This window comes from Mus musculus, chromosome 16 (assembly GCF_000001635.26).
Source record: "Mus musculus strain C57BL/6J chromosome 16, GRCm38.p6 C57BL/6J".
Lineage (NCBI taxonomy): Eukaryota > Metazoa > Chordata > Mammalia > Rodentia > Muridae > Mus > Mus musculus.
The window spans coordinates 59097866-59120845 of record NC_000082.6 but is presented as its reverse complement, the minus strand read 5'-3'; the positions used below and the strand labels follow the sequence as shown (position 1 = coordinate 59120845).

Genomic DNA, 22980 nt, shown 5'->3' with positions numbered 1-22980 from the left:
TGTTGAGAGGATTTATCTTCAAAATGCAGTAAAAAGCAGTACTGATTTGAAAAGAATATCTATGAAATATCTGGTCTGATACTCTCAGTCCTTATGGAAACACAGTTAGGTGCTTATAGACCAGAAATTGGAGCTCAGTCATGTGAATTCATGAAGACCTCTCTGGTTAGTCTTTCAGCTACGCTGCTTATTGACGTCAATGAAAAAGCATAGTCTTATGGACTCCTGAGAGTGTGCTTCTTGGTGAGTCCAACACTGAAGAGAAAAATTTAAAACAGCAGATAACCCAGTAATTCGCAGATATAATTGAGTGTCAAAATTTTTGCAATTAAAAAGAAAAAGGCTTATGTTAGAAGATGCTACAGAGCCAGTCTGCTGGATATTTATTAACTAAATAACTAAATATATTCTGATACTAATGTAACATTTTTCAGTATTATTTAAAATAACTGTAGTGCATAATGCATTAAATAATTTTGATTTTTACTGGTGCATAAAATATAACTATCTATACAACTTAGAATTACTATGACATACTGTATTCCTCAATATTTCTCATAAAAACATATCATTAAAATTTTTATATCTCAAAACCATTCTAAAAAAAATCTTTGTATGCTAGATGTATTTGTAAAAAGAGAAACATTCTATATTCATAAGTATTAAAGAGCATATAAGAGAGAAGATGTGATATTAACATTCACTCCATCTTGTTTGAAACTTGGTAATGTTTTCTTCATCTAAATCTCGTTTCAGTGAACAGCAAGAAGAGATGTCATGGAGGTGAACAGAAGCCAGGTGTCTGATTTTGTTCTCAAAGGAATAACAGATCATACAGAGCTGCAAGTCCCTCTGTTTCTCCTGTTCTTCTTCATTTATGTCACCACCATGGTGGGCAACCTTGGTTTAATCTTTCTCATCTGGAAGGATCCTCATCTTCACACACCCATGTACTATTTCCTTGGAAGTTTAGCTTTTGCTGATGCCTGTACTTCATCCTCAGTGACTCCCAGGATGCTTGTTAATATCTTAGACAATGGTAAGATGATTTCCCTCTCTGAATGCATGGCCCAATATTATGTTTTTGGATCCAGTGCAACTACAGAATGTTTCCTTCTGGTAGCGATGGCCTATGACCGCTATGTAGCCATATGCAATCCTTTGCTCTATCTTGTGGTGATGTCCAACAGAGTGTGTACTTGCCTGATAAGTGGCTCATATATAATCGGTTTTCTGCATCCACTTATTCATGTAGGTTTATTATTTAGATTGACATTCTGTAAATCCAATATAATAGATCATTTTTACTGTGAGATCCTGCCACTCTATACAATTTCTTGCACCGACCCATCTATTAATGCATTTGTGGTCTTCATTTTTTCTGCTGTGATACAAGCTGTTACCTTCATGAGTATTGCAGTCTCCTATGCCCACGTCCTCTTTTCCATCCTGAAAACAAAGTCTGAGAGGGGCAGAAGAAAAGCCTTCTCCACCTGCAGTGCCCACCTACTCTCTGTCTCTCTGTTCTATGGAACTCTCTTCTTTATGTACGTGAGCCCTGGGTCTGGACCAAGTAAATATAAGAATAAGATGTATTCTCTGTTTTACACCATTGTGATTCCTCTACTAAACCCCTTCATTTACAGCTTAAGAAACAAGGAAGTTTTAGGGGCTCTGAGAAAAATCATAAAGTCATAAATGTTTTTCAGAAAACTTTTGGTGTTCATTTATTAAACACATCAAAATTTCTGATCTTGAGTTATCAAATTTAGGAAGCTGATATATTGCTAAATGGTGAAGTATAATCTTTAGTTTATATAATTTTCATAGAAAGATTGTTAAATCATAAATGTGCACTTTAATGGCAGTTTTCAATTGTTTGGTATTCTAAATCCATAATGATAAACTAATATTACATCAGCAAATTAAATATTTATAGCACAATCAAATTCTTTCAGATAAATTTTATATATACTATGTAATTTTTAATAGTGCATTGAATATTTATTCCCTAAAGAAATTCTACATGTCTATAAGTACCTTGTTTAAGGTACCTGTTGGTTGCAACTGTAAGCACATCAAAAGAAATGATATTTGTCAGATGAATGTTTTTCTTTTTGCAGAAGATGGAAAATAATGGTAAATACAACATCCCACCATCATGTACTCAGGGTTTCAATGGAAAGCTGCTTTAATGTATGATTGTGTAATTATACATTTAATTGGGATTGATGGCAATTACACCTGCACAAATTAAAACTGATAATGCTCCTGAATATACATCCAAGAAGATGAAACAATTCTTTGCAGAATACAATATAAAACATGTTACTGGTCTACCACATAAGGCTACAGGACAAGTAGTTATAGAAAGACCAATCATACTTTAAAAGTGATACTTACTAATCAAAAAGCAAGTGTAAAAACTCCAGGGACAGACTAAATAATGCCTTGTTAACTCTAAATTTTCTGAATGTTGGTGAAAAAGGAACAATAACAGCTGAGAGACACTGGGTTATCAAAAGAACCAAGGAACCAGGCCAAGCAATACAGAATAAGGGCTTGTTGACCTTAGAATGGAAATCTATAATAGTTTTAAGATGGAAATGTGGTTATACTTATGTATCTACAGGAAATGAAAAAAAAATATAGTTACCACCAAAACTTATAAAGATTAGATCTGACAAGGGAAACCCTTTTATCAATGGAGACATGAATGTCTTCATAAAACAAACAGCCCAAGTAATTCGCTTCCCTAGATTGTCTCAGTTACTGATTTCTCCAAAATGTGCATGCAAATCAACTTTAAAAGCCCAAATGATTGATCAGAGAAATACTGGACAACACATAGATTGGACAGAAAACAGAGACTGGCAACACATTAACTGGACAGACAACACAGAGACTGGACAGCACAAGGATTAGACAATGAATACCATAGCTACCTTTTTCAGACTTTTACCTCCTTGGGCTCTAACCAGAAATTCTTTGCTTCAATTCAGCAGGAAGCAATTATAAAAAGACATGTCCCAGTCTCTTAAGCTGGGGTGGATGGTTTGGTTGTTTGATATGTTATAGTTTATATCTAGGGTAGTAGGTTATTATTGGTTATGATCAGAGATTGGTAGAAATGTAAGGTTGTTTTGCTTGAATTATATATTGATAGAAATTTAAGATTGTTTTGTTTAATTATTGTATATTGATAGAAATATTTAAGGTTGCTTTGCTTAATTATTGCATATTGATAGAAATTTAAGGTAGCTTCATTTGAAGTATTGTATATTGGTAGAAATTTAATATTATTTTGTTTGATTATATTGTGCATAAGCTGTTTATTTAAAATGTGATGGTCTAGCTTAATGGCTATTATAATTATTTCTATTGTATGTGGATTGGTAATGTTAGAGACAAGGCCTTTTTGTAACAGAAAGGGTGATGATAAGTGGAAATGTCTGGTTTCTTTGGATACTCAGCTGTGTCATAAGATTTTTTGGAAGCTGTCTTATGAGGGAATCTTTGCTAAAGCACACATATGAGAGGATGTTTATAGAAAAGACATGTGGTGTTTTGTTGGAGGCTGTTTTGTAAAAGAGCATGTAATGTTTTGCTAACATTTGAGAGGGTAAATGATGTTTAGAAAGAATATAAATCTAGTCCCACAGAAAGTATGAGGATGCTCTTGCATTGGTCCACCTTGCAACACTTCACTGATCTTCACTGACAGTTTCCTTGCCTTGGTTGGCCTTGCAACACTTCATTGGTCTACACTGGTCTTCGCTGATATTCACGTGTGACTTTATAGAGAAAAGTGCACCAAAGAACTTCTGAAGGTTTTCTGGCTGTTGCTTGCCACTTCCTTGGACTTGCAGAGCCTTGTGGTTTCTTCTGGATGAAGCCTCTGCTGCTGATTCATGTATGTTGACACTGTTGAACTGGACTGCTGATATCCTGAGAGTGAACATTGGAATTGCCCTCAAAGAACTATTTCTAAACAGGTCCACAAGTTCCTTGTCCTATTAACCATTTTTCTCCCCTACCTTTGGTCAGTGGGTGATAAGGAAGGTTGAAGTATTTAAGCACCCATATTAAAGTAGGTTTTGAGAAATCTTAGCCTACAGTTCATTGGTGGAGTGGACCAATTCAAAGCCCTTGATCTGAGACTTGGAAGTATTTGACCTGATCAGCTCACCAGCTATCCTAAACCCATACTACCTTGTTAAGCTCTCCAGCCTTGCTGCTGCTAGCTCCTCCAATGCTGCAGCCAGTAGGGGTATAGCCAACTCTGTATCTTTAGTGTCCTGGATCCAGCTCACCCATACCCATGCCAGCAGAGCCAGCTCTATTGTGCTGCCCAGGATGAGTTGCAGGGACCACTTTCCTAAGTGCTGCAGCAAACAATGCATTAGGAAATCTCTCCCTCTCTGATGTCCCTGGAAGTGTCTCACTTGCAACCCCAACAACCAGGGCAAGCTCTATTTTCCTGCACAGGTAAGGTGCAGGACTCACTCTCCTGAGTGTTGCAGCCAGTAAGAGATAGGATTAGGTCTCCCACTCTGATAATCCCAGGGCCAGCTCCTCTGCCCACTATAGGTGGTGAAGGTGGTGGAATGAGGGGAAAGATTTCTCTCCCTCTACCAATGTACCACCCATCAGACAAGTTGCACAGCAAGTTTCTTCTTTCAAAACCTTGGATGCTCACTCTCTGGGACCTGTCACTGGTCACCCTGCTACCAGGGTCAGTTCTACTGTGCTTCCCCAGAGAGATGAAGGGCCTGCTCTTCTGAATGTTGTTGCAGTTGATCTCCTTAGTATAGCAGTTGGCAAAGGGCTGGGGCAGTTCTCCTGCTCTCATGCCATCAGGACCAAATCTCCCATAATATCCAGGTGAGGGGTGGGGCCAGTTCTTCACAGCCCTCAGGCATCAACATGGCCTTGGGTGAAAACCCAGACCAGGGACATCTGCCTGGAATTTGGTGATATTAGACCTTTATTGCTGCAGGGCCACAGACATAGATAGGTCTCTTAGTGGCAATGCAGACCAGGACCTCACCATGGCCAGAGTTGACATCACTATCTACTCACATCAGGCTGTTCCTCACTACCCTCAAGTTCTGCCTCTCTTCATTATGCATATATCCTTCTGCTTCTTTTAATCTTCCACTTCTTTACCATCACATTTCTTACACATCTTAGTGGTACTTGGGGTCTGTGAGTGTCTGGGGTTGTCTCAGGGGTGGTCTCAAGAGTGCAATGCCCATTCATGCAGTGTGGCACCAGGCAAGGATATCTTGGGTATGCTATTTCCACCTCTGCCTGCTTGGCACCGGACTTGTGGTCATCAGGGGTTGTCTCAAATAGAAGTCCCTTCCTGCTTGTGCCTCTGTGGAACCAGATGGGGGTCATCTAATCCCAGGCTTGCTTTTCCCTGATCCTGACTTTTTACATGGATACTGGGCATTTAAACTCAGTTCCTCATGCTTGCACAGCAAATTGTCTTAGCCACTGATCCATCTTTGCAGCCCTAAAATGACTATTTATGTGAGGTTTAATAGGACTTCTGGAAATGTCTATATTTCTGTCACATACTCTTAAACACTTCCCAGATATTTCTCACCTCCATACCTACCCAACCTTATGGTGTTTTTCTCATAAAACAACAGGAAAATAACAAAGAGCTGGGGCCAATTATATTTCATGTTAATTCCTTTCTTCTCTGAGTGGTTGTGAACAAGGAGTGAGTCAGCACTCAGGTGATTTCCTGTAAACCTGCTACCCACCTTAATTTGTAAAATAAAGGAGAGCTGATGATTGGGCAGATAAAAGAGAATGTGGAGCAGAAGGTAGGAGAGAGAAGAAGGAGAAAATGGAAGAGCAAGAAAAGCAGAGTAGAAGCACATGGCCTGGAGAAACCAGAAATTCTAAGGTGTCTGATGTGGAAGATCCTAGTGTATTGGTAAATCTGCCCAATCTAGGCACACAGTATGTATTCATATTAACTGTGTTGTGTTTTCATTGCCAGGGCTTATTAGGGAGAAGATTTGCCTCAACAAAATGGCACCCAATGTATTGATTTAAATTCAACTAACCTGAGATGAAAATTCACTGTTCCCCAACCCCTGAATGGGACTTGGGCAGTGACCCAGGCAGTAGCAGTATGGATTGGAAGCTAACTTGACTTAAAGGCCATACAGAGTACAGCAGCGAGGCATCTATGTCCAAGAGAAATACACCTGCTTCTGCCTCCCAAGTGCTGGGATTAAAGACATGTGCCACCACTGCCTGGCTAGAGCCATTTTTTTCTATGATTGTTTAGCATAATAACAGTAGTACTTTTCCCCCTAGGGCCCCAGGGGAACTGTGAGAGAGGCTATAGGAAAAAAGGCAGAGGGCCTTTTACCTCAGGTGCATTTTGTCCCCTGGATTATTGTTTGATGAGATTTTGTGCCTTCTGTGACATACATTCTCATTCTGCTTATAAGATTTCTTTATTCTTCTTGGATGTCAGGTCATAGCTACAGAGCTCAATCGGTTCTGTGTACCCTGAATCTGAATATGAGCTTCTGCCTTGCTTCTGTGATTTCCCAGACATAATCTAAAGTTATGTGCCAGGCAACTACTGTGTTCCAATTGGTCTGTCTTGAGAAAGTTCTGTGAAAGGGCTGATGTGCCAATATTTAGTATATGCTAACCAATGTTTACTTACAAATTTCTCTGATCATGCTTTTCTGAACTTAAACCACCTTCCTTGGGTCATTACTTTCTTTATCACATTTGTGTATAAAAGTGCATTGAAACTTAAGTAAGATTGTCAACAGCATTAAATTGTAGTCTGCCCATTTCTTTCAGCCTCTCAGATCCCAGGTCTGCCCAGGTTGGCCAAAAGTGTGCAGGAATATAGATGTGTATAGCTTCTACCTAGGATCAGGAGTAGAATCTATAGGTATGCTCGGTATTAGAGACTCTCTTCATTTGTTCACAATACATGCACCACATTCCATTAACCCTAACTATCTGCAAAGTCTTTCTTCATCATCAAGAGCATTTTACGACCAGAGACCACTTATTCAAGAGTATATATGGGCAAGACAAATTGAACTTGATGGGTGCAAATCAAACAAAACTGACACAAATTGAATGAAATTGAATGAATAGCAATGAGCCAAGGATCTGGGAGGAGGTAGGGGAAAGGGTTGACTATGATTACAAATGTGTTCCACAAAATTCTCAAAAGAATTAATAAAATTATGTTTGAAGAAGAAAGATTGGAATGTATTACTCTCCTGTTAATCTTCCACCAGAGTAATCTTCTAAATTAGTAAAGTGCACTGGTTGTGACCCAGCCTCCAAGTCCTGTGCAATCTCAAACACACTGCCTTACTGGCCAATTCTTCCCCTTCTTTGTTTCTTTCAACTGAAGAAATTCACATACCTAGTATTTAAGGTTTTTTTTTTTCTTGATAATTTTGTTCTTACAGTGATGGCTTGCTGACAACAGTGTCCTTGGGCATCACCTTGCTCTAAAGTAGACTCCTCCTCAGTCTACCCACAACTACTTCAGCAGAATGTGCGTTTTTAACAAGGTCTTCCGGGAATTTAGACGCCAGACTTTGATGTCTGGAAATGATGGATATATATATTCCTCTCTCTACTTCAATCCTGTGCTTAGAGTTTTATTTCTTCCTTTGTGTCTAAGTCTTGTCATACAATTACTAATGAAACATTAGTAGAATTGCTTTTAAGACGTATTTTGACACACATGTAATTTTATACATGATTAAAGGAGAAAGAAAATTTCAATAATGATGAATAGTTGTACTTACTTGTTTTAATGTGTTGATTAAGTCTTGGCCGAATATTTACTACTGCAATAGGAAAATCATCTTGAACAACTTTCAGACTTGATTACTGTTTTGAATGTCTCACCTTCAATGCCAAGAGCATCACTTTCCAAAACTATTTAATACAAAATGGCAAAGTATGTTTAGGACCATTTCAGAAATTGATGAAAATTCTATCATAATTCCAAGCAAAACTCCATTTAATAATTTTTATGAAAGTTGAGTCAGGGGCTCAATTTTTAAAACCAAAATGTCTCATTTGAATAGAATGGTATCAAAACACAGGGCAATTTGATATTGCTATGAAATGATGATATGAATTTTTTTATTTTTAGTTTTACGTAATAAAATTGATGTTCTATGTAACAGAAAACACATTGGGTGTACAGTAAAAATTACAATTCCTATCCAACAGTAACCTGTACTCTAAATCAGGCATATGAAATAGAGTTTTGTGTAGCTTCATACAGTGACATTTGCAGTGCAAACTGCACAGTGTGTTCACCAAAGCTGCAGTGAAAACCAGTGCAACAGGATTAAGTACTGCCACAGCTATGTCAGATTCACTGAATATTTTATTTTGTATGAATCGGTTTTAGGGTTATTATACATTTAGAAAACAAGTACAACCACCAAATTTTTCTTAAGAATCACAATTCACGCTGTAAGAGAAAGAGAGAGGACAGGAGGGAGGGAGGCAGAAGGAGGAAGGAGGGAGGGAGGAGGGGGGAAGAGAGAGCAATGTGATCATTGACATGATCTTGTCATGTTTGATTCACTCAAGAGAGGCACACTATCCTATGCCTTAAAAACATAAAATCATATATTAGTTTGGTTAAATCTGTCACAGTGTGATAGGAAATAGCACAGTAAAACAATTTTTGTGTCAAAATTAGCCTGTTACAGTAAATAAATATTTATGGTTTTGAAATCTACAGTGCCTAGTGGAGCCAATTTATAATTCTGTCCAATCCTATAGTGTCCAGTAGAAAGACATCTCTTTCCCTCCAGTGAACCCTGTTGCCCCGGTGGGAATTCTAGTTCTTCAATCCTTGATCATGAAAAAAAAAAAAATCAGGCAATGGTATAAAGGTTCCTGGATTGAATGAAAGGTCATATAAACACAGTTTGATGTGCTCAGTAGCAAAACTGCCAGACAAATTGTGATGCAAATGGTCATTGCACAGGATCCTATTGTTTGTACCATTGTGCTTTTCCCTGCTTTAGAACACGCAACCCTTTACAAGGACCTTTGCATTTTTACTTTTACTTGAAATGGGTAAGAAACAAGTAAGTTGTGTAGTGTTCACCATGCTTTCCATAGAAATTTAATAAGCCATTTTAATTCATAAAAATTTACATAGCTTGTGTAAACAAAAATTGCCTATATATTTCAATTAATGACTAAATATAAGTGGGTAAAATATCTCTAATTGTTCTCTTTAATATATTTTAGAAATCTTTTTACCTAACTAAATTTACTTTTACCTGTGACATTGGTATTGAACAGCTGGGCTATCGTTCCTGACTATAATGACTTTTAAATTCTCCTGAAGTAGGGTGTTAACTCAAAATTCAATATGAAGTTGTAATGATTCTCAGATAAGAGACTATTATGATGATTTCGGTAAGAGAGGGATTCTTTAGTTCTGTTTCTTCCTATGTCTTTAAAGTTCAGTTGCTTAAGTAGATTATTTAAGTTACATCTACGTTTCAATAACAGTATTTGCATTTAATAATAGTACCTGGGGAAATTTTATAAAGGTTGGTCATTAGATTCTTGTTAATAAACTCCTAAACCAACTTATGATCTTACAATCTACAATTTGAATAAAATTTCCCAGACAACTCTGTAGTACATAGGAGCCTCTATGTAAGTTAAGAGTTTTTCTATATTATTGACTTTTATTTTCCTTACAAGGTCCTGATTTTCTCCACTTCTTTAAATAGATTTTGAAAGAAATTCCCAAGCTACTATAGATTGTAAGGTTTCACTTTATTAAATCAAAGTATTTGAATTGACTAAGACCCTTCAGTTGAATTCATTCTATAATCTAGATTCTTAAAACAGTTCTTTCCTTGATTATGACCCTATTACATACATACAGAACTTTTACACCTAGCCAATTTGTAATTTCATAAACTGCACAGAAAATTTAAAAGGTATCTTTTCTTTAAATACATTAACATGTTCAAACCTTTATTGGAAAAATGAAGTAATTTCTTCACTCTGAAGAAAAGTTTTCATCATATGTAGTGATATGAAATAAATTTCATGGCCAACCTGATAACTACAGAGTTGTGTTTTAAATTCTACTACCCAACATTTTACTCTAAGAATTTTAGTGTGTGCTGTGTGACATCAGTCATTTTTCATTTCAGAGACAGCCAGTGAGGACATGGAAATGGACAACACAACACTGCTCATTCAGTTTGTTCTCTCAGGACTTGTTCATCTGCCCCAGTGGAAAATCCCCCTGTTCCTGCTGTTCTTGGTCATCTATCTCATCACCATTGTGGGCAACCTTGGTCTGATCACTCTCATCTGGAATGATCCTCACCTTCACATTCCTATGTACTTTTTTCTTGGGAGTTTAGCATTTGTGGATACTTGGTTATCATCTACAGTGACACCAAAGATGCTACAAGACATTTTTGCCAAGAATAAAATGATATCTTTCTCTGAGTGCATGATACAGTTTTTTTCATTTGGAATCAGTGCAACCACGGAATGTTTTCTTTTGGCATCAATGGCCTATGATCGCTATGTAGCCATATGCAAACCTTTACTCTACCCAGTGATCATGACAAATAGACTCTGTGTACGTCTTTTAACATTGTCCTTTGTAGGTGGATTCATTCATGCTTTAATTCATGAAGGCTTTTTATTCAGATTAATTTTCTGTAGCTCTCACATAATAGACCACTTTTATTGTGATGTTATGCCACTGTTAAAGATTTCCTGTAATGACCCTTCTATCAATTACCTGATGCTCTTTATTTTCTCTGGCTCAATTCAGGTATTCACAATTACAACTATCCTTGTCTCTTATACACTTGTTCTGTTTTCTATCCTAAAGCAGAAATCTCTCAAAAGCATAAAGAAAGCCTTTTCCACCTGTGGAGCCCATCTCCTCTCTGTTTCTTTGTACTATGGCCCTCTGCTCTTCATGTATGTGCGCCCTGCATCTCCACAAGTAAATGATGAAGATATGATGGACTCTGTATTTTACACCATCATAATTCCTGTACTGAACCCAATTATCTATAGTTTGAGGAATAAGCAAGTAAAAAAATCACTGGCAAAATTTTTAAGGAGAAATACTTAGATTTCACATTATTATCTGTCATGAACTTATTAAAACATGGCAAATAGGTGCAGACTTAATGTGGCTATATTTTGAACATTTTCAAAATATTTTGAAAATTAATCCAACCTAGAATTGTTGTTGTTGTTTTATATGTGTATGTATGTATGTATGTGATGTCATCATACTTATTTGTGAATTGTTACATTGGTCATGGAAACTTGTGCAGAGACCAGAGGAGGTCAAATGTCCTGCATATTCTCTCTTATTTACTTTCTTGAGATAGTGTCTTTCACTGAACCCTGAGCTATAATTTTATCCTGCGAACCACAGCAATCCTCTTTTCCACCATTCACATCACTGAAATAACATGTGAAGGCATGATCTGTTCCTCATCGGAAGCCCTTTCCTATTGACATTTGTGTTGCTAGGAATGCAACCACAATTTTGATCTTGAGCAGCAAGTGCTCTTTCCCACTGTACATATCCCAGTCCCCCAGAGATAGCATTAAGTGAACTCTTGTTTATGTATCCATTTCTTTAAAAATATTTGAAATGAATTTTAAATTATCCAAAGACAGAATAGTAAAAAAAAAAAAAAGACATCAAATTAAAACTCTTTAACAGGTCTCTACATTATTTATTATGACATACATACATTAGCTGTTGTAGTAGTGTAGTTCCTGTAAAAATAACATGAATATAATGTCATTGACAACTTGGAGACTAATAGAACATTTCCCTGTTCTGATGAGGCAGTGTTATGTCTCTGTAAACAGATGCAAATCATGGGATTGTTTTTAAAAATATGAAAGGTCTTTCATTAAATTTCGTTGGGAAATGGTGATTCATACAGCAATTCTACTTGTGTTTTCTTTATGGAAGGATAAAGACACTGGAGTACAAATGTAAGATTAAGACTGGGCAGGCTGCCAGAGGATGTGCTGTGGTCAGTGTGCTTGGGAGTGTGAAGAGAGGCTCATTTCGTTCACCATCTGGGCTGTCCTTGACATTCTCTCTAGTTCCGTTCTTATCATCATCCAGGAAGTTTCAGTAAATCAAAACGTTTACAGTTTTCATGAAATAAATATGTGAGGGATTTTATTGAGGAAATGCAGTGGTAGAAGATGGGAGAAGTATCTCGATAGCTTAGATTTATAAATAGTGAATTAACTAGCATTTAAATGGGCTATCCAAGAGTTATTAGAGTGTATAGTTGAAGAAACTGTATTATAAATGTATATGAGCTAAGCTCAAACAGTGGTAAGATATGATGTCATAGTCTCCCGTGTTATTTGTTGTTTGTCTCATTTTTTTTTGTCTGTTTGCTTATTTTGGACAGATGAGAAAAAAAGAAAATTATGCGAGTTTTATATTTGGGATGACCTTGATTGCAAATGTCATGCACTTCCCGGATGCAGAATAAACAAACCATCTTCAGTCTCACCTCTGTTACATTTTGTTTGTTTGTTTGTTTTATCCATACACTTAAATTGGCTATTGATAACCTTACTGTAGACAATACTCCTCTTACATATATATATTGCAAAACTTTTTTTTGCAATGTAACAATTTTCTGTTGTTAACTCTTTTCCTTTCCAAGTCTTTTTACCATGGGGCTTTTGGATTAAATCTTTCTTGAACAAATTTATGTGAAGATGTAAAGATACAGAGATGTACATATGTATTTATATGAATTTAGAGCTTATACGTGATGAGATCTTATCTGTGAGCATGATTGCATTTTCAGATATATTAAAGAATATTAGTTTCCCACATCCTTTGTTTGATCACCCTGGAATTGTTTAAGGTCCTTTCGTAAGACACAGCAACTTGTTCTGCCATTTGGAATTATTAACAGGTTGTGTGAACTTCAACATATGGGATATGTGGAAGAGTTTGTAAATAAATGCATTTTTTAAGAAAAGATTGTGAGACTCTGATCACACCATTTTGCCCAATTTTTGTTCCTTAGACATGAATTAACAGTTTTGTTTCCAAATGCAAGTAGTCCATGGTGTCAAGTTTCATAAGAAAGGATTGATTAATGACATAGTAAAACCTCTAAACTGTAAGATACATAGATCCTTTCTCTTTATGAGTTGACTTATTTTCTTTCTTTTTACAATTGTGGAAAAGCTTGATCTAATTTAAAAGTGAAATTATACATAATTTTAAAGATTTGATAAATTTTATATAGCACTTACTACAATCCCAAAGAGAATATTATTAATTTATAGTCTCTAAGAGCTTATTTATTCTTCTTGGACCACATTTGACTTTATATAATACTTAATTTTGGCTACAAAGTTGTTCAGGTTACAGTTTAAAGTCTTAAAACACTTTCTGTCTTGTGCAACACACCATATGGCGGTTGTTGGTAGACAGGAAGCTGTAAAGAAGGATTCATGAAATTAATATTCATACTTCATATGAAGAATGAAGTAAAGGTGTATTGCTCCTCTGTATCACATAGTGAACATGGGCAGACTGTTGGCTTGGCATTGATGCTTCCTGTCAACTTGTCTTTAGTCTTTTTGATAACCAAAAGCAGCATACACTGATAAAGTAATATTCCTGTTATAATTGAATGTGCCCCTTTATATGTTGATTTTATATATCAGGAAGCTATTCAATCTCAATACTGAATAATAACAAACATATTTTAACAAATATTATTATTGATTTTAATTTGGAGTTCAGGTTTATAATACTAGAGCAGGTTTTATAATAGCTACTAGAACATTCAGAAATCTCAGGAAAGGAATGTCCAAACTGCTTTGAGATCACATATACAACTTCATTATTGTATTCAGAAAACATTGTCACCTTGAAGTTATTCACTACTTTTGGCTTTTTGATCTCTTCACTTCCTCAGCTGCAATAATCTCTGAGAATTAAGAGGCAGAGTATGCTATAGATGCCCCATGTAAGGTGCCAAATTCTGTGCTCTTTTATTTTATATCCCTTAAGCAGTTGTGTGTCTTGATACTTGTCATACACTGCAAAAAAACAAGTTTTGTTTGGTGAGGAATAAGAGTTGCACTAATCTGTAGGTATAACAAGTCACTAGGACTCAGTTTAATACTATGCCAATTTAGGACAATACTAGTGGTAGATTCTCCCTCTAGGGCCTATGATCTGTCTAGCCATAGGTACTTGGTTCAGGGTAATAATGACAGATATGAGTTTCAACACAGGAATTATGGAATGTTACTTAGATACAATAAAAAAGTGATTCATGCCATTATTGCATAGGTGAGCATGTCTTATTAGATTGGTTATAATGATATAACTACAGCTCCAAACGTTCACTGATCAAGACTGATAATTATGTTTATCCTACAGCAGTGTATGTAGCACCTTTCAGAACAGTGAAGGCTCGCTGGAAGAGGTGAAGCTTCCAGGGGAGTAACAGCTCAATTTCCCAATATTCAGTGGTTTAAATATGTGCTATTTTAGCAGTTGGGTCTTACCATATTCTGGGGTTAACCAGAAGCCATGACAATAGCCTTTAATCTTTGTGGACCTATGGGATATCACTGTTCAGCAACTGCAAAAAGGATAAACTATTCCTGGCACTGGAACTTTTATTTGCTAGCCTGTGGTATTTAATAGGAATCTTTTTGCCCCATTATAAGGGAACTCACTTAAAGTCTCTCTCTCTCTCTCCTCTTTCTCTCACTCTGTCATTCATATAAAACATACAATTTACAATAACTTACATATAATTATTATTATTATTATCATTGGGATGCCTCTATAAACCAAGAAAGAATTAGAAGTCATGGAAAGAATACCTTTCATGATAACCTTAACATAAAAGATGATGCTCATATTTTATGTAAATGTTGACACAGATATTTATATAAATAATACTTATCAGTAACATGAATATACCTTAGCCCTGTTTTAACTTATTATGATGTACAACAAATGTCTTGTATGTCAGATAACTCCTAATTCATGACAGGAAACTCAGGTCACATGGAAGTCTGAGGTTGTACATTCAGGCTTGGTGAAGGGCCATGATGAGTGGGGATAATATTTCCAAAAGTTGCCTATTCCTGCCAAAGATTTCCGGGCTTTGCTGCAAATGTATGAGGACCTAAACTGTAATTCATCCACAAGGACTTGTCAGTAACCTCAAACAGTGCCTCCTTCAGTTGCTGCTTCCTGGAGTAACAGTAGTTGCTGAGTCACAGGGGCTTATTCTTTACATTTTTTTTTCCTTTTTCTGAACTGCACACAAAAACTGTGGCTTTTCTATCACTTTTCAAATCGGCTAGTGTAGCAAGAACAAATGAGGTTAATATTGTTTCCACATTTAATACTTCTGTGGTTTTGCTACTTTTTATAATTTTTTTATTATTTTCTATATATAAATTTCAAATGCTATCCCAAAAGTTTCCTATACCTTCCTCGCACCCTGGGGCATATAGAGTTTGCTAGAGCAAGGTACCTCTCTTCCTAATGATGGTCGCCTAGGCCATCTTCTGCTACATATGTAGCTAGAGACACGAGCTTTTGGAATACTGGTTAGTTCATATTGTTGTTCCACCTATAGGGTTGCAGATCCCTTTAGCTCCTTGGGTACTTTCTCTAGCAACTACATTGTGGTCCCTGTGTTCCATCCAATAGATGACTGTGAGCATCCACTTCTGTGTCTGCCAGGCACCGGCATAGCCTCACAAGAGACAGCTATATTAGGGTCCGAATTGATCCATTCTTATCTCCTTGTACTAAGGTCAAGTCTAAGTGGTTCAAGGAATGCCACATAAAACCAGAGACAGTGAAACTTATAGAGGAGAAAGTGGGGAAAAGCCTCAAAGATATGAGCACAGGAAAAAAATTCCCTAATAGAACAGCAATGGCTTGTGCTGTAAGATCGAGAACCGACAAATTAGACCTCCTAAAATTGGAAAGCTTCTTTCTGTAAGGCAAAGACACTGTCAATAAGACAAACAGGCCACCAACAGACTGGGAAAGGATCTTTACCAATCCTAAAACAGGGGACTAATATCCAATATATATAAAGAACTCAAGAAGGTGGACTCCAGAAAATCAAATAACCCCATTAAAAAATGGGGCTCAGAGCTAAACAAAGAATTCTCACCTGAGGAATACCGAATGGCAGAGAAGCACCTGAAAAAATGTTCAACATCCTTAATCATCAGAGAAATGCAAATCAAAACAACCCTGAGATTCCACCTCACACCAGTCAGAATGGCTAAGATCAAAAATTCAGGTGACAGCACATGCTGGCCAGGATGTGGAGAAAGAGAAACACACCTCCATTGTTGGTGGGATTGCAAGCTTGTACAACCACTCTGGTAATCAGTCTGGCGGTTCCTCAGAAAACTGGATATAGTACTACCGGAGGATCCTGCAATACCTCTCCTGGGCATATATCCAGAAGATATTCCAACCGGTAAGAAGGACACATGCTCCACTATGTTGATAGCAGCCTTATTTATAATAGCCAGAAGCTGGAAAGAACCCAGATGCCCCTCAACAGAGGAATGGATACAGAAATTGTGGTACATTTACACAATGGAGTACTACTCAGCTATTAAAAAGAATGAATTTATGAAATTCTTAGCCAAATGGATGGACCTGGAGGGTTTCATCCTGAGTGAGGTAATCCAATCACAAAGGAACTCACACAATATGTACTCACTGATAAGTGGATATTAGCCCAAAACTTAAGATACCCAAGATATAAGATACAGTTTGCTAAACCCATGAAACTCAAGAACGAAGACCAAAGTGTGGACACTTTGCCCCTTCTTAGATTTGGGAACAAAACACCCATGGAAGGAGTTACAGAGACAAAGTTTGGAGCTGAGACAAAAGGATGGACCATCTAGACACTGCCATATCAAGGGTTCCATCCCATAATCAGCTTCTAAACGCTGACACCATTGCATATACTAGCAAGATTTTGCTGAAAGGACCCAGATATAGCTGTCTCTTGTGAGACTATGCTGGGGCCTAGCAAACACAGAAGTAGATGCTCACAGTCAGCTATTGGATGGATCACAGGGCCCCCAATGGAGAAGCTAGGGAAAGTACCCAAGGAGCTAAAGGGATCTGCAACCCTATAGGTAGAACAACATTATGAACTAACCAGTACCCCAGAGCTCTTGACTCTAGCTGCATATGTATCAAAAGATGGCCTAGTCGGCCATCACTGGAAAGAGAGGCCCATTGGACTTGCAAACTTTATATGCCCCAGTACAGGGGAACGCCAGGGCCAAAAAGTGGGAGTGGGTGGGTAGGGGAGTGGGTGGGAGGTTATGGGGGACTTTTGGGATAGCATTGGAAATGTAAATGGGGAAAATACCTAATAAAAAGTAAAAAAAAAAAAAAAACCCAATGAATTTATGAAATTCCTAGGCAAATGAATGGAGGTTATCATCCTGAGTGAGGTAACCCAATCACAAAACAACTCACATGATATGTACTCACTGATAAGTGGATATTATCCCAGAAACTTAGAATACCCAAGATACAATTTGCAAAACACATGAAACTCAAGGAGAACAAAGTGCGGACACTTCACCCCTTCTTAGAATTGGGAACAAAACTCCCATGGAAGGAGTTACAGAGACATAGTTAGGAGCTGAGAAGAAAGGATGGACCATCTAGACACTGCTGCACCCGGGGATCCATGCCATAATCAGGCTCCAATCACGGACTCTGATAATAGCTTTTGCTACTTTTTGATGCAAGGAAGTGCTAGATGCAGTAGGTCTGTCTGTTTCTATCTCGGACTCTGTCCCTCTCCCCTCCCTCCTGTCCTCTTCCTCCTTCTCACTCTCCTCTCCCCCTCCTCTTTCTCTGTCTACCTTACTTCTTTTCTTTCCTCCACCCTCCATTGCCTCGTGAACTCTCACCTACAAATATTTAATAATAAAATTCTCTCAGCACCACAACTCTTTAGTCTCTGAATTTCATTCTTTGAGCTTTCTCGACCCAAACCTGAAAGCCCAAGGCAGTTTTGGAGACCATTGAGTTTTCTAACATCTACACTCCCAAACCAGGCTCACCAAGAGGATAGAAAGCTTCCTTCTGAGCTGAAGGGGTTTGCAATTAAATAGGAAGAACAATACCAACCAGGCCCCCCCTACCCCGAGTACATAGGAACTAAACCACTAACCAAGGAATACACATAGAGGGACCCACGGCTCCAGCCACATATATAGCAGAGGATGCCATGTCGGGCATCAATGGGAGGAGAGGCCCTTGGACTTGTGAAGGCCCTATGTCCCACTGTAGGGGAATTCCACGGCATGGAGGCAGGAGTGGGTGGCTGGGTGGGGGGAACAGCTTCATAGAAGCAGGGGGAGGGGGATTGGATCGAGGGTTGGAGGGAAGACCAAGAAAGGGGTTAACATTTGAAATGCAAATAAAGAAAACATCTAATTAAAAAAAAAAGAAATAAAGAAAGCTTCCTTTCCTCTAGTAGACAGCCCGACACCCATATCATTTGTGTACTAACATAAAAACATTAATTATTGTCTAAACCTATCAGGAGTGTTACTAGTGATTAGAAGTATTATGAGGGGTGATTCCATCTTTTCAAGCTACACTCGAGCACTGCGTGGATATTCACAGTGTAAAATTCTATGGAGCCATTATGGACTCCTAACGTGTGTCCAATCCACACTGCACAGCTGGGCAGTGCTGCACTATCTTCAGGGAATGCTTGTGATTGCAGATGGGACTTTCAGGTCTCTGCTCAGGGCTGCCACTGGGTGGATATCAGGTCCAAGGAAAATACACAGTTAACGCTTTTCTCCCTGTGTTTATGGAATAAAAAGCTTCGAAACAACCCACTGCCATAAGAACTGCTACCAGCCTTCCAATAGATATACACTGCTAAGTTCTTGGCTGCCTTCAAATTCCCAACACTTTTTAAAGAACTCTATGACATCTCTCACAATATAGGTAAGAGGGATGATTTATGCAATAATATGAATGTATTGTCTAAAGAGTTAAATACTGTTTAAGTTGTGATTCTTTTATATTTAGCTTACCAGAAGTCAGCTTGGTATAAAATAAAATAACAACAATAAATAATTATCTCAATATTTTAATTTTTGTTCACAAACATGAAGAAATACAGTAGTTTAAAAAAGGTTGTTTTGCTAGTGATGATATACCTTGAACAGTAAATTTTTTTCTTGAACTAAGATACTGATTTTAAAGACCTAAGTAGCTATTGTTCTTGTATATGAATTTTTTCTCATAATTCCAATAAAAATGATTACTTTGCCTATTTAATTAAAATCTTTCAGACTGGTTACTTGAATATAATTCCCCTGTATTATCAAGTTCTGAGAATACTTTATTTGAAATATATATATATATATATATATATATATATATATATATATACACACACACACATATATATATATATATATATATATATATATATATATATATATATATATATATATATACACACACAGAGAGAAAGATGCACATATGTAAGGGAGAGTTAAGAGTAGAGGATGTATGTTTCACGAAGCCATACACAACTGATATGTAAATATGCATATTGTGACTACGTGTAAAGAATCACATTCATTTAATGACTGAACATATTGACACCCTATGTATCTCTTGTATAAGGATTCAATATTTGGCCCAATCTTACTCTGCCAGAAAAAAAAATCACTAGAGATGAAAATGCTATCAAGTAAATCCAGAGAGATATCTACAGAAACACTTGTAACTTTAGTTTTAATATCATAAAGTATGGTTTAAATATGCAAAGAACTATCAGTCAAACATGTAAGTGTGTTACTGCAGCACACAGTTTGGGACAAAAAATTTAAATCCAATGCCTTTTGGAAGCAAAAATTTATAGAGAAATATATTTTAAATTTTTCAAAAGGAAAATAAAAATATTCAGAACTGGCAATAATCGAGTAATCAAAGAACAACAGGCAGAAGAAACTCTAGTTCTCTTCCTCCTTTTCATCCAATTTTCCCTCTCCTGGACCTTTTCCATTCTTGATAACATCCTTTCATCCACTCTGATGTTTTTTTATCAAACATGTTCCACATATATCAGTTTGCAAATTGTGAAAGGGCAAAAAAGCTGTCCACAGCGTGTCCCACTCTCTTTGGCTCCCGGAGAGCATCTTTCTTCACTGTGGAGTTCCTGATGACACTCAGTCTCTGCTACTCTTTGAATTACCTACATTCTAAGAAAAGCCTCTAAGTTTCTTAATTTCACAATCAGGGGTCTCTATTTCTTATCCTACTAGAACATTGGCTTTGACTTCTGACAGTATAATTTTATTGGGTAATTCTTAATGCCTGTCTTTTCTTTTGGGTTACAATTCTCAACACTCTAGTTGAATTTAGATTAGGTTGTTTTACTGATTAGTTATTTTTTTTAAATTAGCAGTGTCTTTCTACATATCCCAGGTATAATTTTAATTCTCCCATCCTTTGAGTGTGGGGATTACAGGTATGTATGACTTGGATCAGGGGTTTTCTGTTCATTTTTTTCAGTCATTTTAAAAATTCATTTATTCCCTTTACATCCCAATGTCAGCCTCTCCTCTCAGTACCCACCCAAGAAAGTCCTCCCCAACATTCCACCTTCCCCTTCTCTTTTGAGTCAGGTAATTCTTGTCTGCGTGTCACCTTACACACTATTATCCTCCACCCCAATTCCCACCCTATCCCTACTTCCACACATCAAGTTGCTACAAGACTAAGCACATACTCTCCCACTGAAGCCAGATAAGGCTATTTCAGGGTGTGAGAGCCACAGGTAGACAGGCAGACAGCAGGCTCAGGGACAGCCCCTGCTACAATTTTGGGGATAAGCTTCATGAAGACCGAGCTGCTCATTTGCTACATATATTCAGGGGTCATCGGTCCACCTAATGCTTGCCTTTTGGTTGGTAATCAGTATCTGTGAGCCTCTAAGTGTCCAGGTTAATTGACTCTATTGGTCTTCCTGTTGAGTCCCTGTCCTCTTAGGGTCCTTCAACCCTTCTCCCAACGCTTCTGTTGGATTCCCAAGTTCTCTCTAAAGTTTGGCTGTGAGACTTTGCATTGCTTTCCATTGGCTGCTAGGTGGAGCCTCTCAGAGGTTTTCTTTCTTATCTTCCCTTTGATTCTAACTTGAATGTCTTACAGAACTTGTTAGAATCCAGTTGGATGACATGAAAGGACTAAAAGGTATAAAAAAATGCCATTAAAGGGGAAACACCATACCCCCAATTCTTTATAGAGGAAGTCATTTAATATTGTTGCAGAATATCCTGGAGATGCAGTGTGCAGGGGTAAAATATTCATGTTTTTGCTAGGAGGTTTTTTTTTGTTTGTTTGTTTTAGTCTATGTGAAATGTTTTTTATTTCTATATTTTCATAACAAAATCTAAGAAATGTAAAACTGAATGAACAAATTTGTGAGACAAATACTCCGTCTTTAACCAAGAGCCACTAAGTACTAGATGGGTAAGAAATTAGTTCTATACATGCTTTTAACATCTTCCACATAACTCGTTCAAAATTCAATTTTTAAAAATAAAGAAGTAAAATGCTATATTTTTATGGTTATTAGTCTATTACTATATATGGTATAAATGTACTCTCCTGATATTTGATTTATGAATCTTGGCGATCATTCTTTTTCATGTGTTTAATTTCAGGGATTATCCATTGAGGATTCAGAAATGAAAAATTCAACTGTGCTGACAGAGTTTGTGCTTACAGGGCTCACAGGGTCTTCAGAGCTACAGGTGCCCTTATTCTTGTTTTTTTCTGGTGATCTATCTTATCACTATTGTAGGGAACCTTGGTCTAATTGCTCTTATCTGGAATGACCCTCACTTACATATCCCTATGTACTTCTTTCTTGGCCATCTGGCTTTTGTGGATGCTTCCCTATCATCCACAGTGGCACCAAAGATGTTACTCGATTTCTTACAGATGAATAAGATGATTTCCTACTCTGAATGCATGACACAATTCTTTATCTTTGCAATCTGTGTTACTACAGAATGTTTCTTGTTGTCAGCTATGGCATATGATCGCTATGTAGCCATATGCAAACCTTTACTTTATCCAATGATTATGACTAAGAGACTATGTATATGTCTCTTAGTCCTGTCTTTTGTAGGTGGAATTCTTCATTCTTCAATACATGAGGGATTTCTATTACTACTAAATTTCTGTAATTCCAATATAGTACATCACTTTTTCTGTGACATCGTTCCATTGCTAAAGATTTCCTGTGCTGACACTACTCTTAATTTTCAACTGATATTTGTTTTTGCTGGAATAATTCAAGTCTTCACGGTTGTGATTGTTCTTGTGTCCTATACACTAGTGCTGTTTACAATTCTGCAAAGGAAGTCTGTCCAAGGTATGAAGAAGGCTTTCTCTACCTGTGGTGCCCATCTCTTATCTGTGTCTCTGTACTATGGGCCTCTTCTCATCATGTATGTTTTCCCTGTGTCCCAAGAAGCAGATGGTCAAGATATCATAGACTCTCTGTTCTACACGATCATAATTCCTGTGTTAAATCCAATTATCTACAGCCTGAGAAACAAGCAAGTCATGGATTCTCTGAAAAATATGTTAAAGAAAAAGGTTTAGCCCTCACAGAGGTTTGATTTAGTATTAAAAATGTCACGCTTTTCTCTGTAAAAATTTTAACGCTTTAAAGAAATGTTCAAAGAATTTTGAATTTTAAAATGGCTAAATAAAAATTTCAATCTTTTTTATGACTTAAGATGATTTCCCTAAAAAAATACATAAAATATTGTTGTCTATGGTGGTTTGAATAATAAATGGCC

At 37.1% G+C, this 22980-nt stretch overlaps 2 protein-coding genes and 1 pseudogene across 3 annotated transcripts; all 3 read left to right on the top strand.

Annotated features, from left to right (window-relative positions):
* Positions 1 to 777: 777 nt before the first annotated feature.
* On the top strand, positions 778 to 1698 carry Olfr194 (olfactory receptor 194). Its single transcript, NM_001005524.2, has one exon. It carries the CDS (start codon positions 778 to 780, stop codon positions 1696 to 1698), a length of 921 nt encoding a protein of 306 aa, NP_001005524.2.
* An 8514-nt stretch (positions 1699 to 10212) lies between these two features.
* Positions 10213 to 11221, top strand: Olfr193 (olfactory receptor 193). The gene has a single exon (NM_001011791.2). It carries the CDS (start codon positions 10238 to 10240, stop codon positions 11165 to 11167), a length of 930 nt encoding a protein of 309 aa, NP_001011791.1. The 5' UTR covers positions 10213 to 10237; the 3' UTR covers positions 11168 to 11221.
* Positions 11222 to 18992: 7771 nt separating this feature from the next.
* Olfr192 (olfactory receptor 192) lies at positions 18993 to 22780 on the top strand (annotated as a pseudogene). Its single transcript, NR_157091.1, has 2 exons — positions 18993 to 19099; positions 21832 to 22780. The product of NR_157091.1 is annotated as an olfactory receptor 192, transcript variant 2 (transcript).
* The last annotated feature ends 200 nt before the right edge of the window (positions 22781 to 22980 follow it).